General features: G+C 41.6%; 2 protein-coding genes across 3 annotated transcripts; one reads left to right on the top strand and one right to left on the bottom strand.

Annotated features, from left to right (window-relative positions):
- Nucleotides 1-243: 243 nt before the first annotated feature.
- LOC144708348 (deSI-like protein At4g17486) lies at nt 244-4,389 on the bottom strand. The gene is made up of 6 exons (XM_078581602.1): nt 4,260-4,389; nt 3,663-3,777; nt 3,444-3,564; nt 3,120-3,339; nt 1,703-1,990; nt 244-706 (listed from the first exon to the last, which is right to left on the bottom strand). Exons 4-6 carry the CDS (start codon nt 3,256-3,258, stop codon nt 450-452), a joined length of 684 nt encoding a protein of 227 aa, XP_078437728.1. The 5' UTR covers nt 3,259-3,339; nt 3,444-3,564; nt 3,663-3,777; nt 4,260-4,389; the 3' UTR covers nt 244-449.
- A 255-nt stretch (nt 4,390-4,644) lies between these two features.
- Nucleotides 4,645-14,995, top strand: LOC144708347 (serine/threonine-protein kinase GRIK1-like). 2 transcript variants are annotated; one of them, XM_078581601.1, is made up of 13 exons: nt 4,645-4,779; nt 5,134-5,499; nt 12,190-12,264; nt 12,335-12,379; nt 12,635-12,709; nt 12,820-12,907; nt 13,000-13,124; nt 14,101-14,196; nt 14,264-14,330; nt 14,412-14,527; nt 14,610-14,688; nt 14,764-14,862; nt 14,947-14,995. In XM_078581601.1, exons 2-12 carry the CDS (start codon nt 5,188-5,190, stop codon nt 14,850-14,852), a joined length of 1,167 nt encoding a protein of 388 aa, XP_078437727.1. In that variant the 5' UTR covers nt 4,645-4,779; nt 5,134-5,187; the 3' UTR covers nt 14,853-14,862; nt 14,947-14,995. The 2 variants fall into 2 exon arrangements, with proteins under 2 accessions (XP_078437727.1, XP_078437726.1); XM_078581600.1 differs by having other exon boundaries at nt 14,764-14,995.
- Nucleotides 14,996-24,211: the final 9,216 nt, after the last annotated feature.

Raw genomic sequence — 24,211 nt, 5'->3', positions numbered from 1 at the left:
ATATCATGTGCTTCAATATTGAGTTACAACTTAGATGCATTATTCCTCTTTTATAAATTCATGTCAAGATTTTTTTCATTTATCGTACTTGTTCCACGAGCAAAATTACATGTTTAATTTTTAGTATTAACCATGACATTGAATTAACTTTTAGTATGAACTTTGACTTTGACATTGACTAGTCATCGCTCGACGACCTCTAGGCCGAACAGATCAACTGGTAAACAAAAAAACCCATACTGCTTGTCAAACATGCAATAAGATTGAATGGCCACGTAAAAACTAACAATTCACATAAATTTCCCATTTGGAATATAACACAAAGAAATCCATCACTCTCGAATAGGAGAGATGAGGACCCGAGGGAACGGTGGCGCTAACCTGGTCCAGCAGCTCCATCTTTGGACAGGTTGTGTGACAGAGATCTCGCCATATGGCGAGATAACAGGCTAGACCTTCCAGACGGCGGGGTAAGGCTGATGTTGACGACTCCGTCGTCTGCGATCGTCGACGGGGGAGGACGAGCAGGAGGAAGACGAAGACGGGGAGACCATGTACGTGACTGATCTGGCGTGGATCTTCTTGTTTTCCACGTGGCATGACGATTTCCGGCCGCCGGCGTCGTGCGGCGGCGGCGGCGGGGGAGGCCGCTGCCTCACCCCGGCCACATGGAGGCCTACCGGCAGGACACAATTGCAGAGTAGACCTGGGAATAGTGGTGTAATTAGAATTAGAGGCTCGACAACATGGTTTTCTCGTCTCTGGATGAGGTAACTGTCCCGTCCAAAACCTGTGGACGATGGACGGGACGGGGACGAAATCAGCTCGGGTCTCAAATTCTACAGAAACTGCATGAAATGCTTCTAGATTTCAGGTCAGGATACCATCATTTACTAAATTTAATGCCAAAAATGATTAATAACATCAATCCATACGTGACCCAATATTGAAGACCGACTGTAGGATGGGATATCGATCAGTCGGGTCAACCTTTTGAAAAACAGTAATTACTTGAATTGTAGGGTTTCATCCCTAATCATCAGGTTGTCATGGCTATTTCTAGACTTTGTCATCCTGACCCCATTAGTAAATCAAAACTTTGATACAATAATGATGGTAGAAACTTAATCAACAGAAAGCACATCGATCAAACAGAGGATTGGTCAGAGATTTTGACTGGATCACGCTGATCTGATCTAATCATAATCAATGGGCAATCCATTTGGGGGACTGAATTGAAACCTGATCAATCAAGGTAACATTATAGTGATCATACAAACTTACCGATAAAAATGCGGAATGATCAAATCAGGATCGCTCTGAAACTCTGATCAAATCAGAGCTAATTCTGATCCGAATTTGCTCGTGATCCGTCCAAGGCCCCCGTTTGATTGATCTGATCACTCAGGGCTGATAGCATTTGATCATAATTCATGACCAATCCATTTAGGATGGTGATCAAATGCCCAATCTGATCAATCTGGTTGGAATAGAACAGACAGGAAACGACAGAACGGCAATTCAAGAGTAAATCACCGGGACTCGATGACGGAGCAGAGTGGATTGGGAAGATTTCATTCTGTTTCATGTTTGAGGTCAAGACGGATGACTGAAAGGTACGGGACGGAATGGATGATTGATCATCATCCGTCCCCAAACCTTAACTAGATGTGGTTTGGGGAGAGGGAGAGAGACTAATTACCAATGTTGGCGAGGCGGTTGACCCAGCGAGGGATAGTTCTGCCGACGAGGCGCAGGCAAACATCATTGCAGAAGTGGTTGCAATTCTTGGTGATGAGGTGGTAGGAAGATCCGGAATACGACTCGGCCATCTTTGCCATGAGCGATCTCACCTCGCGAGGCCCAAGATCCGTCCGTCCAATCAGAATTGATTTCCGGAAGCGGAATCCGGGGCACTGACGCGGCTCTCCTGAGAAGATCCCCGTTGACGGATGGTCGTGAGCACCATACGCGTACTCCACTCCATGCACTGCTGAATCAAATTGATTAGGGGTAAAACAGAAGCCATTATTTATATAGTGCACTATCATCCAGGACAAGGACGGTTGAACGGTTTGAGACAGTTTCCGTCCCGTCCCATATCCATTTTTTGGGTTGTCCAAAACCGTCCGAGCATAAACTGGCACTAGACATGGTTGTTCTGTTCTGTTTGTTTTAAACAAACAAAAAATTCTCACAAAAGAACTGCACAGGGCAACCAAATTTGAACAGAACAAACACAAATTTGAACAGAACATTGTACAGAGCCGTGTGCGGTTCTTTTGTTCGCTTTATGCGAATTTTGTTCTAGTTTTGTGCGAATGTTCTTTGTTCTGTTCTTTTTGTTTTCAAAAACGAACAAAACTTGCATATTTGCACAAATTCGCACAAAACTAGAACAACATTCGCATAAAGCGAACAAAAGAGCCGCACACGGGTCTGTGCGATGTTCTGTTCAAATTTGTTTTTGTTCTGTTCGGAAAACCGAACAGAACAAACAATCCGCACAAATTCGCACAAAAAGAACAGAACGACCATGTCTAGGTTTGGGACAGTTTTTGTCCCGTCCCATGACCATTTTTTGGGTTGTCCAGAACCGTCCCGTCCAAAACATTGGGAGTGGAAAACGATACACATTCTGATTCATAAAAGTTCTACAATTCAAGAAAATAATTATATGATAGAAAATTAGTAGAATTGTCCTGTCCGCCATCCAAGAAAAAAAACCATCCCGTCCATCATCAGTCAGATGAATTTCAGTCTTCATCAGTCTGAGAGGTCCTGTCCAAGTCTGTGCACTATACTGCCCAATGGTACGTTTGAGACGGATGACAGAATGGGACGGAACGGATACGCGTTCAGTCATTCATCACAGAGTCTGAAGTTTTTTTCCGTTCCGTTCGGCTAGAACGGGCACCGATGCGGAAGGGGACGGAACGGAAGGATAGAAGGCTTTCATTCCGATTTCCGTTCTGAGGATGGGTAAGGACTAAGGAGAGGAATAGATAGATCGTCATCCGTCCCCGAATATTAGATCTAGGTTATTTCTTGGCGAATTTTTTTTTTTTTGAAAAGATTTCTTGGCGAAAATTGAATTGAGGAAAATTGAATTGTCGGACCTTGCACGCCGGAATGGTAGATGCCGAGGCCGAACCAGTACGCGTAGCCGTTGATCGGCGTCAGATCGTAGACGTTGAGGTAAACTGGGACGCTTCCCGTCTTCCTCCGACAGGAGATCAAGAGGCCTTTGATGAACATTGTCCTTCTTCCGCCGTCGATTTCGATTCTAAGATCGCAGGAAAAAAAGCCAGATCTTGCCGATGCGGACCGGATCAAGAACTGAGAGAGCGCGAGATGAAGCGTAAATCGACGGAACAGAGAACAGACGAGGATAAACGACATCAGATACATAAAAAGGAAGAGAAAATCTACGAAAAACGCACCTCTAGATCGGTTTTCTCGTCGTCATCTTTGATCACAACGATGGCGGACCTCTCTTTCCAGCTTCTTCAACTTCTCCGATCGCAGACACACGGATCTCGCAGATGTGAACCGGTATAAGAACTGAGATAGAGGGAAGATGAGTTTGACGGAACAGAGACGAGGCGAGATCAAGCGAGTTCGGATCTTAAAAAAAGACGAAAGATTTACGAAAAACACACCTCAACCTCGATTTCCAGCTTCAATCACAGCGATGCCGTACCTTCCTTTCCAGCTTCTTCTACTTCTCCGACCGCAGAGAAACGCGGAACTCGCAGATGTGGACCGGATTAAGAACTGAGAAAGAGAGAGAAGCAGAGTTTGACGGAACGGATACAAGTCGAAATCAAGCGAATTCGAATCCACGAAAGCACGGGAAGATCTACGAAAAAAAATCTTTTAAATCGATTTTCTCGTCATCTTCCATGATCACAACGACACTTCTCCGATCGCAAAGAGACGCTGATCTTCCAGATGCGGACCAGACTAACAACTAAGCGAAAAGCAGAGTTTGACGGAACGGATACAAGGTGAAATCAAGCGAATTCGAATCCACGAAAGCACGACAAGATCTACGAAAAACGCACATCTAGATCGACTTTATCGTCATCTTCCGCAATCACACCGACTCTTCTCCGATCGCGGAGACACGCGGATCTTGCAGATGTGGACCAGACTAAGAACCGCGAGAGAAAAGCAGAGTTTGACGGAACGGATTCAAGGCAAAATCAAACGAATTCGAATCCACGAAAGCACAAGAAGATCTTCCAAAAACTCACCTCAAACTCGATCAACTCTTCGTCTTCTTCGATCACACCGACGGCGGAAGTCTCCCTCGCTCATCTCCACTATCTTCGCTGTCCTTTGCTGGCTCTTGCAAGCTCGTATTTAAGGTCAGCTGCCTCTTTATTTATATGTCGCTCTGCATCTCTCTCTCTCTCTCTCTCCTGAAATTTGAATTATCAAAGCAGCTGGGGCCCGCCACGGCACGTGGCAAGGAACAACCGCTCGCACGTGGGAGGGCTCAAGAACCCCGTGAGACGTCCACCGTCAAGATCGAAAAGCCGGTAGGGATCATCGTTTGGAGCCGTCCAATCGATAGGCCCAGAATAAAAAATAATTTTTTATTTTTTATTTATCAGATGGGAAAAGTATTTATTGATTTACGTCATGGTTAAAGTTTCTTCGGTCAGCTATTTTCTGTTCTTCTTCTTGCCCCCTTCGCCGGCCCCGCGGAGCTCTCTGCGAGGCCCGGTGGAGTGGGAAGGAGAGGGTTGGCGCCGTTTCTACCGATTTCTGGTAAGATTTTCTTCTTACTTGTCGCCTTTTTCAATAAATTTTTCCTTAAGATTCCTGATTTTCGTAGTTTTTTGGTGATGTTCGATTTTGGAAAGATCATCTCGATTTGGTTAAAATTTGCTCTTTGCATTGTTGTTTCCTGAGAACGGTACGGTTTTTCTACTCTTAGGTTCTTGATCTTCGACGCGGTTCTGCCCGTTCTTTTCCGGCACGTTAGGTTATTTGTTTTTTGTCTTGTCTTCTTCGAATGAAAGCTCCAGGAGGATAGATTAGGGTTTGATTTCGAAAATTTACTGCGATTAAACGTGTTTATTTGGAGAAATTGATCGTGATTCTTCTGCCTTTGCATTGCAGAAAAGCGAATGGAAACGGGACATCCGGCGTGTTAATAAGTTCCGTTAATTCCCTATGTGCGATTATATTTTTTCGGTCGTGAAGATGGCCTGCTGTGGCTGCTTTGGATTTATGAGAAAAACGCACAGGTCACTCGTGGCTGTTCGAGCACCGGGAGGCCAGTTTAAGCAAGAGTTCTTGTTTCCTGAAGAATCAGAGGATAACGATAGGTTTTACATGTACAACGGTGAAGGCGACTCGTTCATGAGCGAAGGCTTGAGTAGGAGCTGCAAGAGCTTTGAGGAGATACTGCAGGCTAGGGTTAAGAGCGGCTTAACCTCTCGTGAAGTCCCTGTTAAGGAAACTCGTCAGCTTATCCGTTCCGAGGTAATCGACTTCTTTAAAGAGATTTACTCGTCTTTCTTTTAATATAGTTAGAATTTGAATATGCAACCTTTCTGAATTTTTTTTTGAATATGCATTAACTGTTAACTCTTCATTGTTAATATTCCTGTGGTGGGTTTGTAGCCAACTCTACTAGAACAGAGTGAGATTGTTTGTTGTGATCTATAGCCTTCTGGGAGAAGTTTTATTCTAAAATTCTGAAAATATTCGGCTAATTTTTCCTTTCATCTTTTCCATAATGGCATGCAATCTCGATATTTAATACCTGAATTTTTTAAGCCTTGATGAAAAATGCGACTTCATATACCTTAATTTGATTAACATTCATTGTTGCCGATGCGAGTGAAGATGAAAACTCGTAGCTATGCTCTATGCTAAATCTGATTTTGGAACCGACTTTTCAAGAATAGACAGCGATCGTTGGTAGTAATCTATCGTCTTCTAGGAGAAGTTTATATTCTGAAATTCTAGAAACTTGTAATTGATGCAAATTTATTGGTAAAGATGCGACTAAAATTTTCCTCACACGGCCTTCATTTCTCTCCGTACGGTGCGCTTACTCGATTTCAATGAAGTCCTCTATGAGATTTTCTCCTCTTCATGATTTATATCTTTGCTTTTAAAATATCTTTATCTTTAAGTCATAAAGCGAAATGTGATTTCATATAACTATACATTTGAAGTTTACTATTAGGAACTACGTTATATCCCCATACTCATTTTGGCACAAATTCCTCGAGAACGTACTGTGTTTGTTGATTGTAATGGATAGTAAACTGTAATAATTTTATTCTAAACATGTGGAAAGCTGCGTCTTTTGGTATTTTTATTGGTAGATTGATAGGATCCCGAGAGATTAGGAAAACCTCTAGGAAATTTACAATAGAATGCCACACCCACGTTCCTCTCAATCACATCAATAATTCCGACTGGGCCAAATACAAGCAGATTTATAATGCCGTTCGTAGAATTCGGTGTCGGAATCAACAGGGTGACTGGATAGTAATCAAAATAACAACGGAAGGAAATTCAAACAGAAAGGATAAATCTGCTCCCTGGATCGGGAGCGAGAGTCGCCGTCCGGATCGGGCAGCCCGCTGGAGAATCTCCTGAAGCTCGAAAAATGTCCTCGATGTCCCCTTTCTTGCTTTCTTTTATTCTATTTATATTCTCCCCGATTGGCGCCACTTTCCCGCGCATTTTATTCGAATCTCACACGTGCCAATTCAGCCCGCACGTGTGATAAGGTTGGCAGTAGTCTTTCTCTTTTTAGTCTGGTACGTTCTTGGAAGACCCTTATCAGTACTTCCCCCCTTGAAGACCAATTGGTCCCTAATTGGAAAGCTGGGAAATTGCCTTTCGACGGTATGGACATCCTCCCACGTAGCTTCATAGTTTGGCAAATTTTTCCACTTGACGAGTATTTGCATCCCGTCTCGGTTGAATCGGTATGAGAGTATGCATTCAGGATAGACCTGCCATTCCAAAGACTCAGATAGGTTAGATGGAATATCCAGGGAGGATTGGTTAATCCCAAGAGATTTTTTTAACATAGACACATGAAAAACCGGGTGTAATTTGCAAGATGTAGGAAGATCTATCTTATACGCAACAGTTCCGATTTTCTGTAGAATTTTGTAGGGTCCATAGTATCGCGGTGAAAGCTTTTCACAAGGCCTTTTGGCTAAGGACTTCATGCGTTACGGGCGTATTTTAAGATAAACGGAATCTCCTTCCTCAAATTCCACTTCACGCCTATGTTTATCAGCCTGTTGTTTCATGCTACTTTGGGCCTTAGCCATATTGTTTTAGAGTATATCTAGAATATGGTCTCTTTCTTTGAGGAGAGCATCCAGAGAATCCAAGGGTGTTGAGGGGCTTCCATATCGAATAAGGTTTGGAGGTTCACGACCATATACTGCCTGGAAAGGTGTCATATTAATAGCAGAGTGAAATGAGGTGTTATAGCTGTACCCAGCCCATGGTATCCAATTTGCCCACTGCCTGGGTTGCTCAGATGTAAAGCAACGTAAATAACACTCTAGGCTTCTATTTGTAACTTCGGTTTGTCCATCTGACTCTGGATGATACGAAGAACTCAACTGTAGTTTAGTGCCTTGGATTTTATGTAGCTCTTTCCAAAACCCACTGGTAAACAAACTGCCTCTGTCTGACACTATTGATCTGGGAATGCCGTGCAACTTGACGACTTCTTTGATGAACACTGTGGCGATATCATAGGCTGAGAAGGGATGTTTGACTGAAATGAAATGAGCATATTTACTCAGTCTGTCCACTACTACCAAAATAGAATTAAATCCCAGCGATGTAGGTAATCCTTCAATAAAGTCGAGAGAAATATCTTCCCATATTTTATCGGGTATAGGTAGAGGTGTTAGCAACCCAGCTGGAGTTAACGTGGAAGACTTGTGAGTTTGACATATATGACAAGATGATACGTAAGTCTTGATTCTCCTTTTCATGCCATGCCAAAAGAATTGCTGTGAAATTCTTTTGTATGTCTTTAGAAATCCACCATGGCCACCCACCTTGGCATCATGTAGTTCTTGCAATACCTTACTGACCCACTGTGAGTTACTCGGTAGAACCAACCTTCCCTTATGAAATAGGAGGTTTTGGTGGATGGAGTAATGTGTATATTTTCCTTCTTTGGCAATCACAGATCTTTGAATCTTGGAAAGTATTGGATCTTGCATAACTTCTTGTTCCAGGCTAGCTTTATCAAGCCAATGGGTCACTGAGATGCTGTTGATCGACATGTCTTCCATAGATCGTGATAGTGCATCCGCTACCACATTAGTTTTGCCTGTCTTGTATCTAATTTCAAAATCATATCCCAAAAGTTTTGAGACCCATTTGTGATAGTGTTGAGGCACATCATTTTGATCATTTAAGAATTTAAGTGATACCTGGTCGGTCAATATATAAAATTTTCTAAAGATCAAGTAATGCTTCCACTTATTTATAGCCCACACGATAGCAATCAATTCCCGTTCGTATGTCGACTTGGATTGAGCTCTGGTGGATAGAGTTTTACTGAAATAGGCTATTGGATGTTGTTCCTGGATAAGTACAGCTCCAACTCCGAATCCAGACGCATCTGTTTCAACCGTGAAGGGTTTGGTGAAGTCCGGTAGACTGAGAATAGGAGTAGTTGAAAGTGCTTCTTTTAACTTTGAGAAAGCTATATCAGACTCAGTAGACCATTGAAAAGCCTCCTTCTTGAGTAATTTTGTTAGTGGAAAGGCTATGCTTGAATAATGTCGCACAAATTTTCTATAATTGTTCGGCAGTCCCAAGAATCCCCTCAGCTGTTTAATGTTGATAGGCGTGGGCCACTTTTGGATAGCCTCTATCTTCCCTGCATCCGTGGACACTCCATCTGCCGTAACCCAATGCCCCAGAAACTCGATTCTATCTTGGTGAAATGCACATTTTTTTGAGTTCACACATAACTGATTTTGTTCTAATAATTCAAACACTAGTTTCAGATGGTGTTCATGTTCACTCAAGGATTTGCTGTAAACAAGTATATCGTCAAAAAATACCAGTACAAATTTCCTCAAATGAAGTTGAAAAATAGAGTTCATCAACCCTTGAAAAGTAGCTGGGGCTGTGGATAACCCAAAGGGCATAATGAGGAATTCATAGTGACCTTGGTGTGTCTTGAAAGCGGTCTTTTGAATGTCATTCTCAAACATTCTTATTTGATAATATCCAGATTTCAAGTCTAACCTTGTGAAGATCATAGTTCCATGCAACTCTTCTAACAATTCTTCCACTACCGGGATGGGGAACCGGTTGGGTATAGTGATCTTGTTGAGGGCCCAATAGTCTATACATATCCTCCATCCTCCATATTTTTTTTTATCAGCAATGCAGGACTTGAAAAGGGACTAGTAGAATGTCTGATGATCTGGGCATCTAACATCTGTTGAATCAACACTTCTATTTCATTTTTGTGTAAGTATGAATATCTGTATGGTCGTACATTCACAGGGTTAGAACCTGGAGTCAAATGTATACGATGATCCAAGGCTCTTTTGGGAGGTAGCTTCAATATAGATTCAAATACTGATGGATAAAGGCATTCATAATTTGAAATGACTGAGGAGAGTTGAAGAGTGAGTACCATTGCACGGTTGGGGTCGCACAATTCATGGAGTCTTCTGAATTGACGCTTTTGGCCGATGATAGCTTGAGGAGGCAGATTGGCATTTTCTCCATACGGTCGGAACTCGGGATCTGATTGGAGTGTGTAAATTTGGTTGTTCCACAATACCTTGAGGGTCAATAAGTTGTAGTTAGAGTAAAACCAATCAAGTGTTCTCAACCATTTTGCGCCCAGTACCACGTCGAATCTTCCAAGTGATAGTGGAAAGAAGTCCTGGATAATATCCATTCCCTGCAAATATAGATGCACGTTGAGGCATATGCCTTTAGATGACCTCAAATACCCATCTCCCAACATCACATCAAATTGAGGACCATCCAGTATTGGAATTTCCATTGTGTTTATAATAGCAGGATTGATGAAGTTGTGGGTAGCTCCTCCATCAATAAGGACTACCACACTAGCACCTTTGATAGACCCCCACATTTTAAGTGCCCCCGTGGCTGCCTGCCTCTGCGCTTGTCTAAGATTAACTCTTGCCAGGAACAAGGCTCCTTGCGTTATAGGTTCTTCATCGGTCTGCATTAGATCATCTTCTTCAATATTATCATGGATTTCAGGCGATTCATCCCCCTCTCGGATCAAGATTAAATTCAAATTTTTCTTACAACGGTGACCAGGGGTGAATTTGTCATTGCAGTAGTAGCAAAGCCCCTTGTCTTTCCTTTGTTGGTATTCTGAATCTGTAATTCTGATATTACTTCTTTTGTCAATTCTACTGTTTTGTGAACCTCTGGGGTTGACTTGGTTGTTCGAATAATGTGTAATCGGGTTCCTTTGTAGTGTCTTAGGTTCTTGTTGTTGGCTAGAGTGGTATCTTGAGTTATGCCCAGACGACTGCCTTGTGGCTGCATAAGTGCTAGGTGCAATAGTGGCATAAGGAGGAGTGCTCTGCCAAGCTCTGTACAAAGTCCCCAGGTCAGCTTCAGCTCTGAGTGATAGATCCATAATCTCACGTAATCCATAGGGTCTGTATCTCAATACTTCCGTCCTTATCTCTGGTAGTAATCCTCGGAGATAAGCACTTTCCTTAATTTCGGGTTCTACTAAGGGTAGCTGGATAATAATTTCTTCGAACTCAGTTCGGTAGTCACTGACAGTGGTTTTCTGTTGTACCTCAAATAACTGTCGGTGTAGAACATGAGTGGCTAGTGCGTATCTTCCTTCGAAGTGACTTTTAAAGTCTAGCCAAGTGGTCATGCCGAAATTTTCTTCGGTGTGAATAAACCATGTACGAGCAGCATCATCTAAGTGTAAGGCCAATAAATGCAACTTGTCGCGGTCAGCCATAGGGTGCAGACGAAAGAACCTCTCAACTGTTTTTAACCAAGCCTCGGGTTGATAGCCACTGAATACCGGGAGATCCCCCCTTTTAAACCTGGTGTCAAACTCAATTCTCCTCTCAGAAGTTTGTAGAGGTGCTTCTTCACAAGAATTGGAAGTCCCTTGAACCGGCGCCTTGCCCTTCAATTGTGCATTCATAGTAGCCATTTCCTGCATGATATGCTCCAAGACGCTAGTGACACGACTTTGATTCGCCTCTACTCGAGCAGAGAGTGCTTCAAGCCTATCTTCCAAATCAGCCATGGCACCTCTGGAGTATTAGTCTCAAGCGATGTGACCGAGATCTCCTGGGTTATCAGCTGGATTGTTATAATAGCAAGAATTGAGTATATCGTCTGAACCTTTGTCAAGTTGTCGATGTGTAAAGCCGTCAATAAGATTCCATTAAAATCTGATACAATATTGATAGGTATATATTTCCTTACTCAAGAACTTCTGCGCATTATCCCCCAAAATCTTAGGCTCTGATACCAAATTGATAGGATCCCGAGAGATTAGGAAAACCTCTAGGAAATTTACAATAGAATGCCACACCCACGTTCCTCTAAATCACATCAATAATTCCGACTGGGCCAAATACAAGCAGATTTATAATGCCGTTCGTAGAATTCGGTGTCGGAATCAACAGGGTGACTGGATAGTAATCAAAATAACAATGGAAGGAAATTCAAACAGAAAGGATAAATCTGCTCCCTGGATCGGGAGCGAGAGTCGCCGTCCGGATCGGGCAGCCCGCTGGAGAATCTCCTGAAGCTCGAAAAATGTCCTCGATGTCCCCTTTCTTGCTTTCTTTTATTCTATTTATATTCTCCCCGATTGGCGCCACTTTCCCGCGCATTTTATTCGAATCTCACACGTGCCAATTCAGCCCGCACGTGTGATAAGGTTGGCAGTAGTCTTTCTCTTTTTAGTCTGGTACGTTCTTGGAAGACCCTTATCATAGATAAACGGCTAAAAGTTTCCAGACACATGATTACATGCTTACTCTAATCGAGAGAAGGAACTAGGGAATGTTTTCGTACAGTATAATTAGAATTAATCTCCGATAAGTTAATAACTTCTTTTGTAACCAGTTTGCTAAATGATGAGAAACTAAAATTTATGTAAGTGTATCTTTCTGTGTGAAATATCAGGACGACAATGGAAACAGGATGGTCAACGAGTATGTGAGAGAATGTAGAATTGGTGCTGGAAGCTATGGAAAAGTGGTAAGTGCCTTCAGTCGATATCCCAACGATTATTATCATGAGAAATCATGCCTTCTTTCCCCCTATTCAGGTTCTCTACAGAAGTACTAAAGACGGAAAACACTACGCTATTAAGGTTAAATATCTTTCTTCCATTCTTTATTCCCTGAATTATTTTGTTTAACGACGACCCTTTCTGAATTGTTTGTTTCTTATGGTTTAATCCTTTCCTGTCATCATTTTCATATTGATTTCTAGCATATTTGCAGTCCTTTTACATTTATATTTATATTAATTTTGTTGAACTGCTGTTTCATATTTTTTTTCTCTTTTTGGTTAAATGCTTTTCATCTCAGCTGTTTGAAAATGTTTTTAAACTTTTAAAGTTCAGGTTTTCCACAAATCTCACTTACTGAAGCTGCGAGTGGCTCCATCAGAGACGGCTATGTCTGATGTTCTACGTGAGGTTAGCCCGTGATAAATTCTTGTGTTCGGCTGAATTATGAGAAATGTGACTCCTTTGTATCTTAGGCTGAATTATATGAAATGAATGATTTATTTTTCCATGGCATGCAGGTGTCGATCATGAAGATCTTGGACCACCCAAACGTAGTCAAACTTATTGAGGTGATTGATGACCCAGACAGCGACAATTTTTACATGGGTATCCTTTTAATAAACCCCAACTTTGCCCTTCCATTCCTCCAAGATTAAAAAATTATCGTCTATCCATCATTCTTTCCATTTTGTCTTTAGTTCTTGAGTACGTTGAAGGCAAGTGGTCCTGTGAAGGCTGTGGTCCAGAAGGCGGCCTCGATGAAGAGACCTCCAGAAGGTACTTGAAAGACATTGTTACCGGGCTCATCTACCTCCACTCTAACGTGAGTATTTATTTTTTCCGTTTTCTTACAAAAATATAAATTTGCCTCGGTACATGTTTAAAAACTACACCAAAGTATTCTTAAAACAATTGTGAAACCAACATTACGTGTATATTCTGTGCTTGCCGTTTTCTTAAATTACAAAAACCCTTTTGAATTAAGAATTATGGGTTAGTAAAATAAAAAAAAAATCTTGCGCGCCAGAAACCCTTATTAATAAAAAATCGGATATTTTGTCTTAGCATGTTTCCCCGTACTTCTGTTCCCAAACCCAAGGGCGATGTGGTACTTAAATGCACGGTATCACCACATGGCACCGCTGGCATTTGCTATGTTGATGCCACCTGCAGGAACCCTAGTTGGCGAAGAACAAACTTTTTTTCTCTTAAAAAAAGAGATTTCCTACACGATTATGTAGGGTTACAGTGCAGACAACACGTTGAGTGGTCCTTACTGGGCCTATTAAAGAAATTCCTAGCACGTGAGCCTCATTAGGGGACTTACACAAAAATAGAGAAATACAGGGTATGGGAATAATATAAATAAATCAACATGAGCATGAAGTTTCTAGTGGGAGAGCCTTATTTTTTTCTATTCGTACAAAAACGTAAATTTACATGCATATGTTGATCAAAAGCCCGCCGAATCATATGTATTTGCAGTAAACTCAACTGAATGAATCTGAACTTTTGAAAAAAAAATGAAAATCTGGAAAAAATTTCTCAGCCTTTCCCCCAAGGTTCAGCTCCAAAATCCCATGATTTATGGAAATTGAAAGAGAATACAATCAAGTTTTCCCTCTTCTCTTCTCAATCACCGTCTTATTCACTTTGCCAACCTTCCTTGCTTGTTGGTTCTTCAATGGGGTAATTAAATGTGTGGAGCTTCTAACACTAGTCTTCCTTATTATATATATATTTTTTGTGTATGAACATTTATCACTTGTAAACTAATGTGAATATTTTTGGATCCTTAGAACATCATCCATGGGGACATCAAGCCCGATAACCTTCTGGTCACGAGCGACGGCAGGGTCAAGATTGGGGATTTCAGCGTGAGTCAGGTCTTCGAGGTATCCGCCCGCATCCATCAAATAGTTTGATCGTTCTTTATTTGATCTGTTATACATTTCGTCCTAGGACGATGACGACGAGCTACGGAGGTCCCCAGGCACTCCTGTTTTCACTGCACCGGAGTGTTGCCAAGGTGACAATCACTTTTTATTTTCATTTTATTTTGAAATTTGTATTTTATTTAAAATATTGGACTGAAATCCATTTTTCGAAGGATTAACATACTGTGGAAGGACCGCGGACACGTGGGCTGTGGGCGTCACCTTATACTGCATGGTCTTTGGTCGGTACCCTTTCCTAGGGGAAACCCTACAAGATACCTACGACAAGGTGAGTTCAATTTTTCAGAGAATTTCACAAAAAGGAAATAAGTATTTTAATTTCTTTTATCTTTTTTTGTGGGATTTTTCAGATAGTGAACGACCCCTTGGTCATCCCAGATGGGCTGAACCCTCTCTTGAAGGATCTTCTTGAAGGGCTTCTTTGCAAAGGCGAATAATATAAAACTCTTCCTTTTTTATTTTTAAATTTTTATTTTCTCTCTCTGATTTGGTTTTTTATGGCAGACCCGCGTCGGAGGATGACCTTACAAGCTGTGGCTACGCACCCGTGGGTTACTGGGGAAGATAATGCGAGAGTTGCTGCCCAGCTGTAAAAAAAAACAGGTTCTTGTTTCTCTCCTATTCTCTTGTTTAAAGCCTGAATCCATGTCTTGCTTAACGTTTTTAAGCATATTAATCATGTGCCAGGTGGATTATAAATCAATAAAAGGGTTAACGAACAGTTTTCTCTCAAGAATTTTCTTGAATTACATTGATAATCTCAAGTTCTGTGAAATTCTGAAAGACCCTCGTGGTGCGTCGTTCGTTAATGGTCACTAGGATTCATCGTCAAGGATGACGATGACGAGTTGTCATAAAACAAACTGAAATGATTGCCTCGAAAGTACTCAAGAGATATGGATGAATATTGGATGATTGATTCTTGGAAACTCAACAATATGCTTGAGCACTATGTACTTGAAGTGTTCTTATTATCAATATATCTTTGATAGTTTATCTCATGTTGAGTGCTTAACATCTTTTTTCTGTGAGTCAAGCTTTAGAGTGTATGCTTTTATATTTTTCTACGTGTATGAATTGTATACATAGTGGTGCATGTATCATATTGTATGCTGATTAGCTACAGAGCAGCTAGGACAACATTTGAGTCCCACATGAATACATTGGAGGGATAGAGCAAGATGAATACATTGAAGTTTAATGATGTTGAAATGTTTAATGAATTAAGGTTCATTAAATTAGTTATTGGAACACAATTAAATCACTCATCAAACAGAACAAATGCTGTTCTGCCTAATATTTCGTTGTGTTATATTTTGTTTTAAAAGTGATAACAGAATTGTCGTAAGCCGGCTTTCCCCGACATCAACCTTGATGCTATCGCTTTGTTTCCTTTTGAATTGGACTTAAATTCAGCTCATATGTCCACCAAGAATCAAATTTATAAATTGGGATAAATGATGAAAATAAGAAAATCAAAAGACCAAATTTTTATTCATGCTTGGCATTTTGAAAAAACATGTCTGATTGATTTTGGTATTTCCTTTCTCTTTGGCCAAATGATTTATTCTTTCAGCAGTTGGCTTGCCATACAAATAATTGCATAAACTGGGTATATGGTGTCTTAATCCAAAAAATAAGTGAATAATTTTACTACTTTATTCACCTTTTGTGAGAACCGAGAGTATTAAAAATATGTTTTCAGCAAAGAAATTTCCTTTGTATAGAAATTAAAGCGAGCATATTTATTTGGGTGGGATAAAGTTGTTGCAAAATATGCATTTCCACAATCTATGGTTCACCCGATTTTAAATCACTGATTTATTAATAGTAAATTGGAAAAAAAGCATCTCACACTCATGAAAAAATATATTCATGTCACATAGGCCTTCAAATGATTCTAGTGTACTTTGAAATCTCATACGCCAAACATATCAGCCCCCACATTGAAACATCTAGAATACTTTGAAGCGTGCTACTTGATAATGCAAAATGGAGGCATTAAACTTTAGTCAAATTAGTAATCAATTAAATAATCTCCATTAAAATTCATTAAAGTTGACTCCGGAATTATAAATCTTAATTCAAGAGGTCAACGTGAAATCTTAAATCTTTCTTGAAGAAGTCCAACTTTTGAGAGATTATCTCTATTTTTGGTAAGTTGAAAGTGATGATATACATCAAGTTAACTTAAAGAAGGTAAATTTTGGGTGATCACAGATCCATGCCAATATTTAGGAAGAAGTAAAAAGTAAATATGCAATATTAGGGTAAAAAATAAACTCTTATATGCATGATTATAATGTTTATCTATTTGGTATGGGAACATCAGTTTAGTGGGATGTGCTCCTTGACATCCATGTTCACCAAAAGCACATAGTGGAACATGCATATGACAGTATTTCCTTTATGGCATTGGCTTGTGGAATAGTAATTTAACCTGCATGAACACTACAAGCAGCTGGACATACCATCTACATCTTTGTAAAACCTGACAGGAATGGGTTGTCTCTGTGTTGGTGTTTGTTTCAGCCCCGACATGCCCATTCTTCTAGCTTTCGCCTTCGTCTCAAGCCATATAAGGATGATGTCTGTGAGAGTCATCTTCACCATTGATGGAATTATTGATGGCCTGTAAAAAAATTACGCATTCTACATCTAGTTGACCATTCATAAATTTAGTCATCATCGATCTTGTGTGATAGTTATAATTAAGTCCAAGGCCAAATGTGATGTTCAGTGTATAAATCTACTATATACCGTATACTAGTAAATCTACCATAGACAGAATACTACTATATACAGATAAATATATCAATTCACAATGACAAAGGATGGATGGATACATTTTAGAGAAATAGTTTATGAAACCCTGAATGGTTTTATACCCAAAGTGTTGCCAGGCCTCTGCCAAAAAAATTGATTAATGTCATGGTTTTATAAGTTTCCCTCGGATTTGAGACACCTAGGACAGATTGTAGATGGATGACTGTGTTTTGACTATGACCTATAAGACCTGATCATATGATTCAAACATGCTTTGGTCAAATAAATAAACAAATCCATGAAGGTGATTAAGTAGTCAATATGGGATCTCCTGCCCATGGTTTAAGAGGATAATGCTCAAGGAAGAAAATGCAATGAATTCCTTAGCCAAGTCATTGGAAAGATCAGATAATGAATTTTTTCATTGTGGTATTATCATACCAAGTATTTTATGTGAATTTAAATACTTTTGCATTTCTCAACCCGATTTGGAAGTAATTCTTCTACTTCATCTTAGAAATGTGAAGTTGGTTCTTACTGTGAGACCTATGTGATGATGATCCAATGTTCTTCATGTTAACTTCTTGTTGAGATGGCAACTTGTTGCCACATTTCAGCTAGTTGCCACTCGTAGGTCTAGAAAAATGATCTGAATATTCTATATGATAATTCTCAATTATCTCTAGCCTTCATCACTTGGTCCTCGTGTACCTCTACAATGCTCTTCGGTTTTAAGATATGAATATTGATTCTATACAGACTTCCTTAGGAATAAGTATGTACCAATAAGGTGATAACACAGTAGTTAGTAGTTTAGGAGCATGAAGTTTATACATTTACATGCATTAAATGATTACATTTGTGTGTTATCGACCTTGAAATGATCAAATCACTTTTTAGTGATGTACTGATTTCAGTGGAATTTTTGTATTTTTTATGGATGTTTCCAATGTCACACTCTAAAAGATTTTTTTTAGAAGAAATATATTTTTAAAAATTCTATGAATTATATTTATGGAGAAATTATATTTCTAATCAGAATTTTTTTTACCAATTATAATTATTATTCAAGAAGTGTTTGGTCTTATTTTTTTCTTCCCTGGTAGTATCACTGTTTGATTGATCAAATGATGGCAATTAATCATTTTCGGAAATGATTAGTGTAGCTAATCATTGTAAAAGTAGGACAATATGTCATCGCAAATTGTGATGCCCCAATGGCCAATAATAAGGTGTTTTTTTCTTAGTTTTTCAAGCAACATACACCAAAAGAAAAGGCTCAATTTAATTTTAAATACTTTCCCTTGGATAATGAGAGAGGGAGACACATGTCAATGCTGAAAAAAACCATCAAGTTAACCTGAATTAAATTCTCAAGAAATCAAAACATATCAGCCCATTGACATATCTTGATATCATTGTCCCAAGAAAGTTGCATCATGCCTTTAATTTTGCAATCATAAAATCTGAATTTTGATATAAGGAAAGCGGCGCAATGTGATGATGCATCATTTGGTTAAATCAAATAACATGAAGACATGGTGTGCAGTGACATGTCGCCATGTCGCAGGTTTGTCATTTATTTTGCTTTATTTTTTTTGTCTTATTATATGCATGTACATGTGGCATTTTATGAGCTGTAGATCAAGAATGACATAAAAAGTGTGGACGATCTATGAAAATATTATTTTGGATAAATTAGGGATAAAAACCCTAGATGTGATGTGGAAATGATAAGGGAAGATAATTGTTTAATCAAACCATTGGCCATGATTTCTCCAACGTCAAACTTTGATATCTGACGATCCAAATGTCTAACCAAGATGAAATTTGAGGTTAGGTTCATCTTTATCCCTTCTTTTCATTCATGCCCTTGGATCTATAAGATGAGGAGCCGATCACTGCTAAAATTCTCCTTACACTTGCCTCATACATGTGTTGGAATTTTTTTTCTAGGGAGTGAGATTTGAGATTGGTGAAGACTGTAATTGGTTTCATTAGTGATTGAGGAGCAAAAAATAAGCAGAAAACTTGCATGCAACCACATATCAAAATGCTCATGGCATAACATAAGGACTGATGGATATTATGTGGCCATCAAGCAAAATCACACCACCATGTTTTATTTAAGTTCATTGACTAAAATATTATGTTCATTATTATTTCAGAGTGATGCTTATAATGAAGTCCATGAATATGTGCAATGTCATAGAGACTAATGGCCACGAGATCAGCCATACTCATACAATAATTATGGCTGATCTTGTGGCCATTAGTATGGAGACACTAATGATACATGGTGGGTGCTCTTTGGAGAAAGAGTTCACTAAATTGATCTGTATGAATCCCCTAATGGTATTATACCTAAACATCAATCAAGTTGATTCATGCCATAGTTGTATAGGTGGTCCATTGATCTGAGACACCAGGGACATCTCGTGGATGGATGACTATATTTTGACTTCGGCTTATGAGTCTCTAACCATGAGATTCAAACAGGTCTTACCTAAGATATAGTAAGAAGCACACACATGTAACTGAAAGGTCAAAATGGGATCATGTGCCCTCAATATAAGAGGAGATTGACTCAAGAAAGATGATGCAGCTAAATCTCTGACCAAGGTGGTGAGGATATTCGAAAAGGTGTTCTGTGATGATCCCCATTATACATCAGTACTTATCAAATGATGTATTAGGGTTTGATGATTAACAATACCCTAAGTCATTCATGAGTCTCACGCGGATGAAGGATTGTACACATACAATAACAGAGGACGATAAAGATTCCATGAGAGTTCAAATACTACTATATATCTTTTAGAGCATGAGGGTAGAATGATACCATGTGCTGGAAACTTAACCTATCGATTAGGTTAACTCGATCCTAAGTAAATTAAGAAGGTTGGCTAATAGTTGTGATTGAAAAATCTACTAGAAGTATGAATGGGGGGGGGCATTTATGTTGCATATCGTTGGTTCCATACCTTGAAAGAATTGATATTACATATATGCTAGTGTCTCACCATTTGTAAAGCACTTAAACCCAACAATTGGCATCGAGACTGCTATCAACATCTCTAGTATCCCACCATTTGGACATTTATGTTGCATATCATAATTGATATCACATATGACATTGTAAAATTTTATAGATACTAATAGAGGTGGGATCTGGGTCCCACTACCGTCTTCCATATGGACTCAAAATGGCGAGGTTGGACTACCGAAGTGACAGATCCTACCATAATCTACTCTTACCTATTCCACCCACAACCAAAGTGAAGTCGAGCATAGATTTGATGATCTTCAAGCAATCATGCATAGGCAATGGGGGTGTGGAACATCATGTGAGCAAAACTTCATTTACTAAAGAGAACCTTGTTATATAGGCATTTGGATTTTTGAAGTTTCTGATTTGGGATAAAACACCAACTGAATGTGAAAAACCTCATAAATGGCCCAACAGATAAATTCCCTTGTAACCGGCATGCAAAGCGGTCTCAATATTAATTTTTGGATTTCAATGATGCTTATCTATGGGTTTAATAGTAATTTTGAATTACCTAATTATAATGGTTTGGCAAATAAACATCAAAATAATACAATATAAATATTGTGATGTAACACGAGCGTCGGAATCGAATGGCTCGTGTTACACCACAGCGGAACAAACAATAATACGAGATGATGACGTGAAAAGATGTGTATGATTAAGAAATTAACGAGAAGTACATCGGAAGTTCAGTGGTCTGAGGCATAGCCCAGATGACGACACAGAAAAGGGTCACGGCATGGTCAAGCTCCCAATAATCCGCGTGATCAGCTCGAAGGTCGACGGAATGAGGAACAATCTTCACCAAGAGAGTCTGCACAATCGACGTGAACGAGCAGATCCGACACCGTCAAAGAATTATCCTAACTCGTATCAATAGCTAATCCTATCATATGTTCAATTTCACTCGAAGAAATGACGCAATCAAAGACCAGTACTGAAAGTAGTAATCGTATTGTGTAGAGAGGGGAGAAGAGTGTGACATGTGGGTTTCGGGGCAGAAAGATCCAGCGAATAGGTGCAATTCATCCTGATCACCTAACCCGGAGGGTTTTGGTTGGCCTCGTCCAATAAAGAGTGATGGTGCAGCGCCAACAGCAGCACCAGAAACGTCTTCGGAGATGTCATCATCGTCCCCGGCAGCTCCGGCAGCTATCCCAGATACGTCTTTGGAGACGTTACCGTCGCCCCCGACACCGCCAGCCGTACGTGTCCAACCCGCTCGGCAAGCCAAGGCGACGGTACGCACGCCCGGATTCAAGTATTCCGGGTAACAGACCCTTTATCTTCGTCTTTATGTCTTCGTTTGATCCTTGTTTTCAGTCTCGCACCTCCTCTTTCATTTTTTTTCTTACGCATAGTGATCACATGTACGGAGGGAGGTTCGACCCTATAAGGATCTCCCCTCCCCCTCTCTGTTCGGTCTTGTTTCCCCTTGATCTTCTCATCGTTTTCATGTCCATTAGGTCATAGGGTTTCCTTTGCTGTTCTTATGTTTGGTTTTTTGGGTTTAAGCGGTGACCCACTCCCCCCTATAAAAAGGGAAGCAGGGTCGCCCTAGAGGACATGCTATGTTTTTTGAAAGAAAGATCTCTCGATGAGTTTCAAAAGATGAAGGTTCATTCCTGTCTGAAGATTTAGGGTTTCGACCTAAGGAAGAAGGAAGCAGCGACAAGGAGGCCTAACCCAGGAAGAAGAGGAGCTTACCCTCCCTGCTTCTGCCCCATCAGGCTGCCAACCCTCGCATTGCCGTCGCCTGGACACTGCCCGAGCTCCCGCCTGCCAGCCCGTCGCAAACCCGAGCGCCCGTGAGCTACTGTGGACGACCCGCAATTGCATCAACGACCGCGGTCTTCCCTGCGCGTGCACTGCACGGCGACCCCCCTGCATCGGATCACAGCGTAACTGCTGCCCCAAGGGGTCATTCCGGGCTATCATCCCCTCTCAGGTTTTCCCCCGATTCCTGCCGCGGAGTTGCACCCCACGCTTCCTGCTGATCGCGGACCCAGCCGCTCAGCCGGTGGCTGCAACCTGTACGTGTGGTGCAACCGCGCCGTCTCCCACCGGGGATCCCGACCGACACTGTCGCCTGGTTCGTTCAGCACCCGACCCCTTTGAGCTCACCGTCCAGCGGGACTGAGAAACAGGCCGCCATGAACCTGCCGGTGAGCCATCCCGGGCGTTCGCGGGAGCCCCCGACACATCCGGGCCCCCATGTTGTTCCCCCCCCCCCCCCCCCGTGTGCCCGCCGAACCGCTTCCGTAGGCGCCTACCGTGTCGCGCTTCGCGAGACCTCCGCCGTCCGCCCGCTCTGGGCCTGACGCCCCTGCTGCGACGCCCGCCTCTGGGCGTTCCTTGTGCTGTACGCTCTTGTGGCACGAGCCATGCCCTGTGCATGCGCCGCTCCCGCTGCTTGGTGTTGCGCCCTTTCGCCCGCGCCGCACCTCGCGCCGCGCCACCTCCCATACGCCCCGCGACCATCTTACCCCGTTGTTCCAGCCACACCGTGTGTTTCCCCAGCGTGTTGCCTGTGAACTTGATTACACCGGCTTCAGCCGCCCGATGACAAAAGTCATCACTGATCCGAGCGAGACTGAGCGGGATATCATTGAGCAATTACATGATACGCCGCTCCCTCCTGCCCCGTCTCTTATTTCTTGCAGTATGTTTTTGGTTTCCTCCACCGCGCTCGGGTTAGGAATAGGTGAGCGTGACAGGAGGAGTGAAGAATTACGTACTACCAAGTGTCTTACCTGGTTTGGTACAAGTCGGTTCGCCCGCCACGTGCGAGCGACCTCCGGCGGGAGTCATCCCGTTCGGTGCCGTAGCCACCTCACCCATCCGGACGGGGGTCAGGAGGTTTACCTATCCATCTCCGGGCGACCCCGTCGTCACCCGGGTGTCGGCTCCCCCTTCTGCTTGTCGGCAGCTGCACGTACGATTTTGATGTCGTTCTTCATCCAAATCAAGGCAAAACCTGGCTCTGATACCACTGTTGGGTTCTCGAGGCCTTGACTTGGATGAATAAATCTAAAACGATGCGCAGCGGAAGTCTCTTTTTGCGAATCGAACGTCATCAACAAAAACATTGAAATGGCGTACCTTGCACGAATCTCATTCGTGATTTCTTCGATCCCGGAGCGAGACGAGTCGAGCTGCTCAAGTGTGCAGCCTCTAGACGTATCTACGCGGTCCTCGGCGCGTCGGATCTCCTCCTTCTTGTTGACGAGCCCCGTTCTTTCTCCGTCGGCGTCGTTACATCATCCCAATCACATCAGGGATGGAGAGGGGGTGTGGGGAGAGTGGAGAAGAAGGGGAAAGGCCCTTGAACAATTCTGGCCTGGGTGAATTTCGTTCAGGGCCTTCCCCTATTTATACTAAGTGGGTATTTTTCATAAAAACCCCCAAAACTTAAGTATATCTTCCAACGTCCAAAAGACCATTTGTGTGTGACCCTCTAGGCCCATGTATCAGTCTAGTTAACGACTCTACTGGCCCAATAACCTTTATTGGCCTTCCAAATTAATTAACTATATCATCATATAGATTAATTAATGTCGGATCGATTTAACCCAATCGATAGGTCGAGACTTCGACACGTGGGGTGCCAAGCTATACCTCGTGTCCTAGAAGATACAAAGGAGTGTGTATCGACTCACTCATGGAACCTGTTCATCATCGGCTACCGTGTATGTATAATCCCTCATCCACTTGACGCTCCTTGGACGACTTAGGGTATGGTCAACTGTCAAACCCTAATCGATCATCCGAGTTAGTACTGATGCATTCGAAAATCATCGGAGAACTCTTCTCTGATATTTCACTGCCTTGGCCAAGGACTTCGTTGCATCGTCTTCTTTGATATGTCACCTCTTATACCGAGGGTGGACGATCCCATCTTGACCACTCAATCGCCTTCGTGTACTTCTTGATGCACCCGAACTAAGACCGTTTAGAATCCCATGATTAGAGACTCGTTGGCCATAGCCAAAGTACAACCGTCCGTCCACAAGACGTCTTTGGTGTCTCAGGTCTAAGGACCACTTACACGACCATGACGTGAATCAACCTGATTGACAGTTCGGTATAATACCATTCATGGATTCGTACGGATCAATTCAGTGAACTCTTTCC

The sequence above is a fragment of the Wolffia australiana genome, chromosome 10, assembly GCF_029677425.1.
Source record: "Wolffia australiana isolate 7733 chromosome 10, ASM2967742v1".
Taxonomy (NCBI): domain Eukaryota; kingdom Viridiplantae; phylum Streptophyta; class Magnoliopsida; order Alismatales; family Araceae; genus Wolffia; species Wolffia australiana.
This window is presented reverse-complemented; position numbering and strand designations above follow the sequence as displayed.